Source organism: Enhydra lutris, unplaced genomic scaffold, assembly GCF_002288905.1.
Source record: "Enhydra lutris kenyoni isolate GAN:26980312 unplaced genomic scaffold, ASM228890v2 scaffoldscaffold12, whole genome shotgun sequence".
NCBI classification, from domain to species: Eukaryota; Metazoa; Chordata; class Mammalia; order Carnivora; family Mustelidae; genus Enhydra; species Enhydra lutris.
The window spans coordinates 45,847,917-45,861,695 of NW_019154096.1; the positions used below are offsets into that span (position 1 = coordinate 45,847,917).

General features: G+C 37.1%; 1 protein-coding gene across 10 annotated transcripts in view; it reads right to left on the minus strand.

Moving 5' to 3' along the window:
• LOC111145121 (cytoplasmic polyadenylation element binding protein 3) overlaps positions 1-13,779 on the minus strand; it is a 148,808-nt gene that overhangs the window by 75,866 nt on the left and 59,163 nt on the right. For 5 of the 10 annotated variants that reach the window (XM_022499780.1, XM_022499788.1, XM_022499784.1 and 2 more), the window contains one exon: positions 8,618-8,641. The exons of 4 other annotated variants lie outside the window; for them this stretch is intronic. In XM_022499780.1, the coding sequence (XP_022355488.1) occupies positions 8,618-8,641 (24 nt within the window). Of the gene's footprint in view, positions 1-8,617; positions 8,675-13,779 lie in introns of all 10 variants that reach the window. One more of the 10 variants, XM_022499781.1, reaches the window with a different exon arrangement.

Here is a 13,779-nt window from a genome sequence, read left to right on the forward strand (position 1 = left end):
CTAAAATGGAGATTAACTGTCTATAGCAGGCATCCACTGAAAGTGATATTATGTGAAGTATATGGAGCCTTGGGAAACATCCAAGTTCAGTCAAGTTAAAGAACAGCATGTAAAATCTATTATCTAGTCAACTATACTGTAATAAGACTGCCTTAAGTGCTGATGGAACAAAAAGTTAGCCTGTAGGAAGCGTTTAAAAGACAGAAGTGTAGACCAAAAGAAGTTAAGAGAATTTTACCATACTGGTAAGATTACTCCTCTGGGGACAGAATGGTTCATTTGATGTTTCCATAGCCTGAAAACCACCTATTTCCTTATGCTCTAATTATAAGCTCCTGAAGGATTGTTCTAGTAATTAATTTAGTACCTCGCCACTGTGAAGAGGTACCACTGTGACTCCTTAACTAGTAGACAAATAATCAGCCACTAAAACTGTCTTCTGTTACTTTCATCTGCATAAATTAAAACATTGGTATTCTGGTTTGTCCAGGGTTCCTCATGAGGTTAGTATCTGTGCATTCATTTGGTTGGTATAAATCAATTCCCCCCGCCCCCGGACAAATCATCCCTGGGAAGACTAGTAAATTTTTAGTTCCCACAATATGTGTTACTAGAAACTGAAACTTGAAGAGGCTACACCCAAACTGTGTCCCATGAGGCACCCTACTTCACTAGCCAGCATCTCTCTGACATACTACTTTTCTTTAATAAAAAATCACCCAGGACCAAAACATTTTAAGTAAGCCATGTTACTTCCCCAAAATTATATTCTTATATACCTCGAATATTAGTATGCTTTAGAATCTGAACTTTCATGTAAAATATTGAGTATTTCAAGAGAAGCAGGAGAATACTTCCCAACAGCTGCAGTTTGGCCATTTGGCTTTCCCTTCCACCAGTGGTCTGGTTTGTGATATCTATTTTCAATTAATAACCAGAATGTAGTTTTTTTTGTCCAGTAATTGAAAAAATAATCTCTGAAAGTAGAGGTAACTTAAAGCTATGTTGAATGCTTTGTAAGAGATAAGAGCCTTGTAAAGAAAGTACAAAATAAGAAACCCACAAAGCATGAGCTTAGCACAAAGTCTTGTCCAAAACTCTTGCTTACTTAGGAGGCTCCCTTTCCTGCAGCTTATGATGGGGAAACAAAAGCCCACTGGCCACGATGGGGTGCCAAAGTGGCTCAGGCCTCCCCTCTAAGCTCCCACCAAAGACTCTGTGGTCAATCCAGCAGTTCCAGCATACTTCTGGCCCAGTACTTCCATTCCAAGCCTGACCATTTTCATCTCAGTTTTTGCAAGTAGCTCAGAAATTAGTTGCTTCAGGAGTTCCGGGGTTTTTGTTTGTTTGTTTGCTTGTTTAATGGTTTATGAGGCATGACTTCCCTAAGGAAAAAAAATTGCCTGAAAATCAGGACAGTCAGGTCCCAGCTTTACTCTGTAACCCTGGACAAAACATCTCACACATCTCAGTCTCATTTATATAATGAGAGATTTGAACTAGATGAATGGTTTTCAAATCTCTGGGAGCAGAATTCCTTTTATTAAACCTTTCATTAAAACCTTTCATTAAACCTTAATATACAAATATTAAAGTGCATCTTACGTGGCACTACTAGTGGGTATCTCTTAGGCATCACAAACTTAATGTGTTTTTAAATGAACTCTTGAAATCCACCTTGAACATATTATCTCCCAGTCCCATTTCAATACGTGGCATCACAATTCACCCAATTGCTCAAGCTAGAAGCTGAACATCAATTTTGAGTCTTCCTTCTTATTTACTTCTCACATTCAATTCTTCAGTTTAATGTCATTAAAAAAGGTTCATTCTATCCTCTAGAATATATTTTCCATTTGTTCATTTCTTTCCAACTCTATTGCCATCACTCTATGCTAAAACACCATCATCTCTTGCCTAGACTACTGCTACCTTCTTTCTGAAGTAGACAGCCCACTTCTCTTCTCACTTCACTTTAAACAGTGGTAGCCAGAGTACTCTTTTAAAAACATAAATCTGATCATTTGACTCTACTTTAAAACATTCATAGATTTCCTCTTGTACTAGGACCACATTCAAAATCCTTATCGGGAGCTAAAGCGCAGCAGGATCGTATTTCCTTCTGTCCTTCAGCTTCATCTTAATACACCCTCCTCTTTCTCCTACCAAGCTCAGTCATTCTGGTCTCTATTTCCTCAAATACACAAAGCCCTTTCGGGCCTCACCTATCCCCCAATTTTTAAATAAAAGCTTTATGAAGATATAATTCACTTATCATACAACTCCATCCATTTAACTCATTAGCTGCCACTCTCCATTTTCCTTGAACTCTCTCAGGCCTAGGCAAAGGCTAGTCTACTTTCTGTGTCAACAGAAAGGACATTTCATAAAAATGGACTCATACAATACGCAATCTTTTATAATTGTCTTCTTTCACTTAGTATAATGTTTTCAAAGTTTATCAATGTTGCAGCATCTATCAATACTTTGCCTCAAGCCTCTTAAAATAGCTGTCTTTTAATGTCTGCAATTCCCTTTAAAACATTCTAAGGTGGGGGCAGGAGCGGGCGCCTGGGTGGCTCAGTTCGTTAAGCGACTGCCTTCAGCTCAGGTCATGATCCTGGAGTCCCGAGATCAAGTCCGGCAACAGGCTCCTGCTTGGCAGGGAGTCTGCTTCTCCCTCCAACCCTCCCTCTTCTCAATCTCTCTCTCTCTCTCTTTCTCTCAAATAAATAAATAAAATCTTTAAACACACACACATATACACACACAAAGGGAGAAAAAAGACGGAACATATGAAACAAGATTGGCAAAAATGAAGGTAACTGATGGGTAGACAGCTCAATAAACTATTCTATTTTTGTGTATGTTTGAAAATTTGCACAATAAAAATTCTCCTTTAAAGATACCTGTCTTTCCATCCTTTGGGTTTCAGTTTAAATGTCTTTTCAGAGAAAACCACCGTAGGTTAGAGGGAACCTCCCATTTTTCTTGCCTAGTACTTTTCACAATTATTGAATATGGAAATGTTTGTTTCACTTATTGTCTCTCTCCTACTAGAATGAACACTGTATAGGGAGACAGAACACACCTAGAGTCCAGTACAGCATCTGACCTGATTATAAGCACACAAATTCTTAATAAATGAAATTAAGGTGGACAGCCCAGAACCCCTCCATCATTGTTTAAGACCCTCTAGGCCAACTTCTTGCAAAAACAAAAAAGTGTGATCTTATTCTCCCACCATTTCCTATGCTCAAATTTCCATATTACTATAAGGAGTAACATTTCAGATAATATAGCCATGAACAGTCAGAAATTTCCTCAGCTGTTCACGTTTCATTGAGGGACCAACCATTCCTTTAGACAAGAAAACTCATGTAACTGGGTTTGAATTAGCAGAATGACATGTTTGTATCACAGTCTCACTGATATGTGTGATCCCTCCACCCTTAGGAAGGCTTTTGGCATAAAGATCCAACTTCAACTTGGCACATAAGTTTGTTTCATTGGATTTTTTGAATCATTGTTATTAAACTAAGATTAATACCTCATATCATGTCAATAGATTTTTATGGATTAAATATATACAGAAGTATCTGTTTTATGATAGTAACTCTAACCCAACAGTAACTCCAATAGTAAAGTAACTGATCATTCTTTGTATTTCCTCATTTACATTGTTTAAAAGGATCTTCTATATTTTCCTTGATTTTAAAGCAATTCTACTACACATCAAGAGCACTGGAACAGCCAACATGCCTACTTATGAACGGAAGTCTCCCAGACACCTTAAGAGCTCATGTGAAATGAGAAACACAACATACATATTAATCAGGTGTAAAATGTGCAGGCAAAGTTCTTTTATGACACTATCTGATAGACTAGTTTCTAATAGGGTCTGCAGTTATACAGGAAGGCACATATCAAAGCTTTGAAAGTCAAAATACTCCAGAAAGAAAATGTTAAAATTATTTGGAGTTATTTCGATTCCATAAGGGAATATGGGAAGAGAAATCAACATTTCTCTAAAGGAATATATCTTTATTATTTTTTTTTTTATGAGACTGACGCGCTACCTACTGCGCTAACGAGGCACCTTATTTTTTTTTTTTTAAAGATTTTATTTATTTATTTGACAGACAGAGATCACAAGCAGGCAGAGAGGCAGGCAGAGAGAGAGGAGGAAGCAGGCTCCTTGCTGAGCAGAGAGCCCGATGCGGGGCTCGATCCCAGGACCCTAAGATCATGACCTGAGCCGAAGGCAGCGGCTTAACCCACTGAGCCACCCAGGCGCCCCATAAAGGAACATATCTTTAAATTAAAAGTGGGTATAATAGGAAATATACTTGGACATTTAAATACTTTATATATAATCACTCATTTTCAAATTCAATTCTTACACATCTAATTTTGCTTCCCTACTGTTTCTTTTTTTTAAAATTTTACTTAATTAATTAATATTAACATATAATGTATTATTTGCCCCAGGGTACAGGTCTGTGAATCATCAGGCTTTCACATTTCACAGCACTCACCATAGCACATACCCTCCCCAATGTCTGAAACCCAGCTACCCTATCCCTCCCGACCCCCAGCAACCCTCAGTTTGTTTCATGAAATTAAGAGTCTGTTATGGTTTGTCTCCCTACTTCTGTTTCAACTATACTACTAGAAGTACCTGGTTTGCCAAGGTCTACTCTTCAATACTTGTATCTCCAGCTAAGCCTCTAGCTAATGTCCAGGTTCTTTCCTGTTTTTGTCACTTGATCATGAAACCCTCTTTCAAAAGCTTGATATATCTCTGTCTAGGAGTCTTCCCTTTTGTTTAAAAAAGGCTCATTAAGGCAGCTCAGACCATTTTCATTGCAAATATCTCCTCTTTAGCTGGCTCCCAACGCATATACTCAGGGACATAGGCCACAAGCATCTGGTCATGCCAATCTCACCTTGAAGCTTTTTTTTTTTTTTAAACATTTTAATTTTTTTTTTTTTTAGATTTTATTTATTTATTTGACAGAAAGAGAGAGATTACAAGTAGGCAGAGAGGCAGGCAGAGAGAGAGGGGAAAGCAGGCTCCCTGCTGAGCAGAGAGCCCGATGTGGGGCTCAATCCCAGGACCCTGAGATTATGACCTGAGCTGAAGGCAGAAGCTGAACCCATTGAGCCACTGGGGCACCCCAAAGCTTTCTTTTTTAAGGTGAATCATATACCTGGTGAGGTCTCCTTCCCACTCCTCTTCCATTATCCAAATAGTTCCTGAAATTCTATCTGTTCCAGGAAGCTTTTCCATGTTTATCAGGAGAAGTGAAAGAGTCCACTAGCCTAATCCTTATTGACAGATCTCAAAACTGTCATAGGTAAGTCCCTTTGGTTTCTATTCCTAAAATATTTACCAACATGTGTTTGTGATGTATAGAATATGAGTTACAGGTAATTCTTAAAAATAAAATAACATACATCAGCAAGTTCAATTTTTAAATTTTTTATTTAAATTCCAGCCAAGTTCATTTTTTATGTTTTGGGAAAGTCTAAGCTTTGTTTGGAGGAAAGAAGTCAAGCAATAACATAACCCCTGATTATACAAATAAATGAGCATGAGAAAATCTGCCAATTCATCAAGTGTATACTATGCAGTGGCCCAGATGAGTATGCTTTAGGAAATAAGAGAAGATATGAGGTACCCCTGCCCCATCTCACATGCTATGTCACCATATTTAAGGAAGACGATTTCTTTTTCACCTTTGGGAATCTTCTATCTGTTCTTTTCTCATTACAAAAAATCAACCTTCAGTCTTTTAATGTTCTTGCTTGTGCTCTCTCTCACACACACACACACACACACTCTCTCTCTCTCTCTCTCTGTCTCTCTCTCTCACTCTCTCATCATCTTCTTCATCTGCAGACTTACAGAACTGCAGACTTACAGAGAGGAGGGACCAAGTCATTCTAGGCTATGTTTAGCCTAACACTTGGTGCAAAGATGACCATGCTTGTGAAAACAAGTAAGTCAAACTTTACAAATAAATAGGAGGAAAGTAACACAGAAACAGGAAGAGTAATTTTTTTAGGCACTTAGAAATTATAGGTGATCTTAATATTCCTGATGTCTGGTACTTAATATACTACGATTTGTAAAAATAAAATAATTTTTAAAAATAGGATGCCTCTGAAAAACAATCTGAGGGTTTGAAGGGGCGGGGGATGGGAAGTTGGGTGAGCCTGGTGGTGGGTATTATGGAGGGCACGTATTGCATGGAGCACTGGGTGTGGTGCATAAACAATGAATTCTGGTACACTGAAAAGAAATTTAAAAAATTAAAAAAAAATTCCATTGAAGAAAAAAAATATATGATGCCAGGGCACCTGGGTGGCTCGGTTGGTTAGGCGTCTGCTTTCAGCTCAGGTCATGATCCCAAGGTCCTGGGATTGATTCCTCCATCAGGCTCCTTGCTCAGTGGGGAGCCTGCTTCTCCCTCTGTGTCTGCTTGCCACTCTGCCTGCTTATGCTCTCTCTTTTTCTCTGACAAATAAATAAATAAATTCTTTAAAAAAAATATATGATGCCAAACTCTGGTCTGCATAGATATAGGATGTTACTTCAAAAACAATCCTCATCAATACACATTTAATAAGAGCTAATTATATGTAGGCACAGGATACAACTGTCTTCAATGAACTTATCTCCAGTTGAAGAATCAGAGCATACAGGAAAAACAAGAAAAAAGTAAAGGCAGTAGAAGCAGAGGAAAAGACTGCCTGCAAAGCCACTGAGCAAGGCTTCATGGGAGAGATAAGGCTTTTTGGCTTAAATGCACAAACCAAGGATAGGTGTTAGGTAAGTAAATGAAAGGAAGGGAGGCCAGTACATGCGTGCAATGGCCAGACTGTGGGAAAGTACAGAGACTAGTTAGGGGAAGGTGAGGTGGGGAAAATGGAGATGATGAGGCCGGTGAAACAGGGAGAAGGCAGATGATGGAGATCCTTAATGGAGGACGACGACATGGACTAAATGATGTTTCAGAAAGAAAAAAACAAAAGAAGTGAAAAACAATAGAAATGAAAAGGGAAGGATGAGGCCCAAGACACTAAAGGAAAAATCTCGACAAGATGTGGTAACTGATCAGTGTGTAAGAAGAGGAGAGGCTAGTCCCTGCTATCTACCTTCCAGATGGTGTCTATTTGCTGTGTAAATCTGTCCATTCCTTACTCCTTCCCAAGAGTAACCAATTTTCTAGCAACATGAAAAATTATATGTATAGTAGAAAATGATTTTTAGTAGTATTATTGCCTATACTTTCAATTAAAAAACAGTAAGGTTAAAAATATTAAATGCTATTTATTTCCATAGCTTAAAAATAACGAACTACACAAATATTTTTCTTCACCATGATTTGAAAACAAAACTGACTATATGATTCCACCATGAAAGAAGTTTTGAGTAGTAATTTGAATACATACTAGATTCTGCCAATCTTCATCCACTCAACAAATATTTATGGTAGAATAAATAAGAAAATACTATGAACTTGGGGTGCCTGGGTGGCTCAGCTGGTTAAGAGTCCAACTCTTGGTTTTGGCTCAGGTCATGGTCTCAGGATTGTCAGATTGAGTCCCACATTAGGCTGTGTGCTCAGCACAGAGTCTGCTCATCCCTCTCTCCCTCCCCCTCGACCCCTTCCCCCACTCTCAAATAAATAAAAATAAAATCTTTTTAAAAAAAGAAATGAAAGTGAGTACTTTCAAAGCAACTTACATTTGTGGAATGCTTTTAGTGTACATGAATAGGTTTTTCTCTCCCATTTTTTCAACTATAATTTCACTAACAATCTTAAAGTTAGACAAGATTGGTTTTACTACTTCATGATTTACATGTGATGATACCAGACAGAAGTAATAAAGCAGTGATTACAACCTAGATCTTTGACCCTAAATCTCATATTCCTTTGAAACACTACATTAGGTTTAGCCTACTACTTGAAAAAGTTATTTGAATGAACTACAGATACCAAAATGAACAGCATTACACAAATAAAAGCAACATTATTTTGTTCAGGTGTGATCAGGAGAGAATGCAAGTTTTATGGGGCTTAGAGCCTATACAAGTTGGGGATCCACATCAAGAAAAAGAACACAAAGATAAGGTTAAGAGCTTGGAGGGGGTCCCCTTGAAACTTAGGCTTCTTTAGCTTCAAGGTAAATCTGCCTCTGGATATAACACAGAAGAATTCACCAGTCAACCTACTAAGATCAAGAATTATCCTCTAAGATCTAACTTTTGCCTTCTAAGTAGTATGAAAAGAACACTGCAGATAAAGGACAAAAATATATGTATGCTTAGCCTTTATTCTCTCACGATCATTCGTAATAAACCATGTAACAAAAATTTCCAGGTAGAAATAGTCTTTGTTATGTCTTTATTAGGATTAAAAGAACAAACTACCAACTAACAACAAAAAATAACTATAATAAAAGTGATGAGAATTATTTTGCTAAAATAAGCTAGAACATCATACCATACAATAATTATTGTTTTACACACACACGATATAAACACACACACACTCATATTTACTCACAATTTGGCAAGCAAAAGATCTCATTAAAAAAAATTTACCTCGTCTCCGCCCATAGCTCCTGGCTGCATGTAAACACAGAAGAAAACCATGGGTATCTGTATCAAAATGGTGAATTTAGAAATAAAAAAAAAATTCACATAAACCTTTTCTAAGTATTTCAGTATTAATTAATCTGGAGATACTGTTCAACTTGATGGCAGAGATATTATATTAAAAAAAAACCTTTATGAAGCACAAGTTAAAACACAGTCTTTAAAGAGAAATTCACCTGGATTTGGCAGCCACTGGAAAACATACAATGGGTGCTTAAGTTATACAGTTTTATAAGGATTTATATTGTGGTCCATTATCTATATCAGATATAGATAAATAGAGTTCTTTTAAATTTTTTTTCTGATTTATAAATCTTCATTTGTGCTATATATTATCATTAAACATCACTTTAAAGAAAATCCATTCATTCTAAATTCAAAACTGTAGCACGTGGTAGTGATTCTGAATTTCTTCACGCATGCGTGCACACACACCTACACACACACACCCCATAAATAGAGTCGCCTGAAAAACCACATAGAAATTTTATACACAATTAACTCTGGTTTTACAAAATATGTTTGCACTGAAAATTTCAGTGAAGCTTCTCATGATCTCCCAATTTACTTTCCATACAGTAACACAGATAGGTGAAAAGATGTTGTTTTCTCCCTAAGAAGTGAACTTCTTAAGAGATTAAGGTACTAGATACCCAGGTCAGGATGAAAAATAGAGTGCTTTGAAGATTTTCTTGGCTTTCAAAACTCAAGGCCCACAGAACACATTATTACAACATTTAATAGAGCTAGGCTATGGTATCAGACATAAATTGCTAAGAGATCCAGTCATCTAAAAGAACTTTCAAAGTAGAAAGTTTTTGAAAAATTTGAAAACTCAAGGTCTATCAAATAAATGAGAACTTGATTTAATTCATTTTTTAAAGCATGACATGTTATAATATTAGCTTAACACAAATCAAAACAAAACAAAAAATAAATTTATGATGACATATGCATTGTAAGGTAGTACTGAAGAAAAATATTTCCCTCCTAGAAAAAGAATTCTGACTTTTCAGTTAGAAAACTGAAATATTAGTTGGCCAATCTCATCTTCTGCTAGTTTCCTCTTTTCTTCAGACAGTATACCCTCACCTACACACATCTGGCCTCTTCACTTTTCCATTACATAAATAATAAAAAGGATTTTCCAGTTCGAGCTCTACTTTCCCCTTAACTCCTTCCATCACTATAATTCTCAATTTAAAAAAACATAATCCCTTCTGAATTTACATAGCAGTACTGTTTACATCACTTAAAAAAGGAACATACTACAAAAAAAATTAAGGAGCTTTCATACTTTTCATTATGTAGAACCTGGAATTCATCTCCCCACAGAATGTATAATAAATGGTAGTTGGTTTCCCAGTTTGGCCCCCCAAAAGCTTACTACATTTATAATAACATGAGTGAGTTAATACTAAAGGACAACACATAAAAAGAGATTAAGTATGGGGGCGCCTGGGTGGCTCCATCAGTCGAGCATCTAACTCTTGATTTCAGCTCAGGTATAGACCCCTATGTTGGACTCTGTGCTTAGTACTGAGTCTGCTTGGATTCTCCCCCTCTGCTCCTACCCCTGCTTGAGCTTTCTCTCTCTCTCTTTCTCTCAAATAATACATAAATAAATAAAATCCTTAAAAGGAGAGATTAAGTATGTTGTGATATCATACCATTATTTCTTTGTCCCTTCTCCTATTCCCATGCCCAATGATGTCATGCTGCCCAACACCCCCACTGCAAACTTTTTTTAAGAGAGGAAATAAAACATTCTGTATTTCAAAATTACTCATTTCTCTCCCAAACAACAAATTCCCATTCTTTGATTATATCTGATTTCTGGCCAGATGCTCAATGAAAAAGAATCTGATTACAATTCTAAGGTACAAATGACTCATCAGACCTTAACACACCTAAAAGATAAATGAGAATGATGTTCACTAGAGTGTTCAACTGCCAAATTTTCAGGTAATAGAGAACATGAAGTTAATAGATCCAGTCTCGGGGGTGAGAAGGAGCATCCTGAGTTGGGGAAGTAAGATTCGCAAAAGCCATACTTGGGAGTTTTAGTCAAAGCTTCCTTAAATAGTTCATGATTTTGATGTTTTTTTTTCCTTTTTCCATTTCTAATTAAATACATCAGCCTGGTGACTGATATGGGGGCAAGATAACATATGGAATAGGCAGCCAATTTAAAGTGGTGATATGAGATGCTTCAGTTTGCTTTCATCATTCATTGTGGAATTTAATTATGTGCTACCTTGGTTCTAATTTCAGTATTTTATCTATGATCCCTATGGTGATTATTATTATAGCAGCTACCACTTAATGAGTACGTGCTATGTACCAGAGCAGTTCAAATGCTTTACATGTATTAATGCCATTTAATACACCTGATAACTATGGCATAAGAATTCTTATTAGCCTCTTCTTAATAGATGAAAAAAATGGGACACAGAACTAAGTAACTTGCCTAAAATCTTACAATGAGGAAGTGGTGCATTTGGAATATGAATCTAAGCACTCTGGCCCCAGAGTTCACACTTGTAACCACCTCACTGTACTGTTAAATTCCTAAAGGGCAAGGTCAATATCTTGTATTACTTTTAATATCCTGTCATGCACCTGGTAGAATGCTCTGTACCAACCCGGTATTCAACAAATACAGGTTGTTAGCTGAATGTGTAATCAAGGGAAGGAGTAATACATGCCTTTAGAATGTATGACATCACTGTTGGTGATTAAAAGTTTGCTCATAGGAAGGCCACTTGCAAACAGACTAATTAGAGTCAAACTCCTCCCTAAGGGAAAGGTAATGAAATGAACACCATGGAAAGAAATTTGGAAGCACAAAGTGCTTTCCCTTGAGAATAAATATAACCTTTTTTTTTTTTAAAGATTTTTAAAAAAATTTATTTGACAGATGGGCACCTGGGTGACTCAGTTGGTTAATCAACTGCCTTCAGCTCAGGTCATGATCCTGGAGTCCCGGGATCGAGTATCGCATCAGGCTCCCAGCTCCACGGGGAGTCTGCTTCTCCCTCTGACCTTCTCCTCGCTCATGCTCTCTCTCACTGTCTCTCTCTTCTCTCAAATAAATAAATAAAATGTTTAAAAAAATTTATTTGACAGAGAGATCACAAGTAGGCAGAGAGGCAGGCAGAGGGAGAATGGGAAGCAGGCTCCCCACTGAGCAGAGAGCCCGACTAGGGGCTCAATCCCAGGACCCTGGGATCATGACCTGAACCGAAGACAGAGGCTTTAACCCACTGAGCCATCCAGGTGCCCCAAGAACAAATATAACTTTTAAATAAGAATACTGGACACATAAACTTCTATGAGTCAGCACAAAATGATTTCACATAAAAAAGGGGGGAGTAAATCTGACTAATTCCATCCGCATAATACATCCTATGTTAGTATAGATTAATACCAGATATAAGATATGATATATTTTCAAAGTCCTAAATAGCTCCTCCAAGAACTTTAATTCTTATTTGCCAACCATCATCATCATTACAGATAAAATTCATTTTGCCATTTCATATGTATTACTTTCAGTACTCAAAAAATTACATTTAATTTTTACAAGTCATGGTAATGGTTACTCTTGGCCAGGGGTATTAACCAGAATAACCCTAAGTGGGGGTTCTGGGGTGTTGCTAATGTTTTGCTCTTGATCTAGGTACAGGTTATATGGGTGTGTTCAACTTGTAAGAATACATCAAGTTACATATTTATAATTTGTGCATTGTTTGAAATGTATGTTATAGTTTAATAAAAAACAAAATATCACAAACCTTTTAGATCATTTCACTAAGATAAAAGGTTATAAGATTAATGTAGAAAATTCATAATGCTAATATTTATAGTCTTTAAATCATAAATCTGAATACAATTGAAAACATTAAAGATTTTTTCATCCATCACAATAAATATAAAAAGGTATATGTACCAACTATGGAAAGAACAAAGATGCCCTTCAACGGACGAATGGATAAGGAAGATGTGGTCCATATATATCAGAAAGGATGAATACCCAACTTTTTTATCAACATGGATGGGACTAGAAGAGATTATGCTGAGTGAAATAAGTCAAGCAGAGAGAGTCAATTATCATACGGTTTCACTTATTTGTGGAGCATAAGAAATAACACGGAGTACATGGGGAGATGGAGAGGAGAAGGGAGTTGAGGGAAATTGGAGGGGGAGATGAACCATGAGAGACTATGGACTCTGAAAAACAATCTGAGGGTTTTGAAGGGGCTAGATTTCTTACTGTGACAGAAAGAAGTTACAAGGCGGGGGTGGGAGGGTGGGAAGTTGGGTGAGCCTGGTGGGAGGTATTATGGAGGGCACATATCGCATGGAGAACTGGGTGTGGTGCATAAACAATGAATTCTGGTACACTGAAAAGAAATTTAAAAAATTAAAAATTTTGGGACGCCTGGGTGGCTCAGTTGGTTAAGCAGCTGCCTTCGGCTCAGGTCATGATCCCAGTGTCCTGGGATCGAGTCCCACATCGGGCTCCTTGCTCAGCAGGGAGCCTGCTTCTCCCTCTGCCTCTGCCTGCCATTCTGTCTGCCTGTGCTCGCTCTCTCTCCCTCTCTCTCTCTCTCTGACAAATAAATAAATAAAAAATCTTTAAAAAAAAAATAATAAAAAAAAAATAAAAATAAAAAATTAAAAATTTTTAATTGGGGTGCCTGGGTGGCTCAGTGGGTTAAAGCCTCTGCCTTCAGCTCGGGTCATGATCTCAGGGTCCTGGGATCGAGTCCCGCATTGGGCTCTTTGCTTGGCTTCTTCCTCTCTCTCTGCCTGCCTCTCTGCCTACTTGTGACCTCTCTCTGTCAAATAAATAAATAAAATCTTAAAAAAAAATTAAAAATTAAAAATTTTTAAAAAAGGTATATGTAATTTACAGTGCAATATGTCAGAGGTATTCTAAAAATATGTGTATGTCATCAATGACTAGTACATTGTGAATGATACTTTCACATAAATGTTATGGTTTATTAGGCATATGAGGCAACAAAATAAAATGGATCATCTGTTACTCTTTATGGCTTGGCCTACACTAGGTCTTAAATGGCTGTACTCAATACATGTGA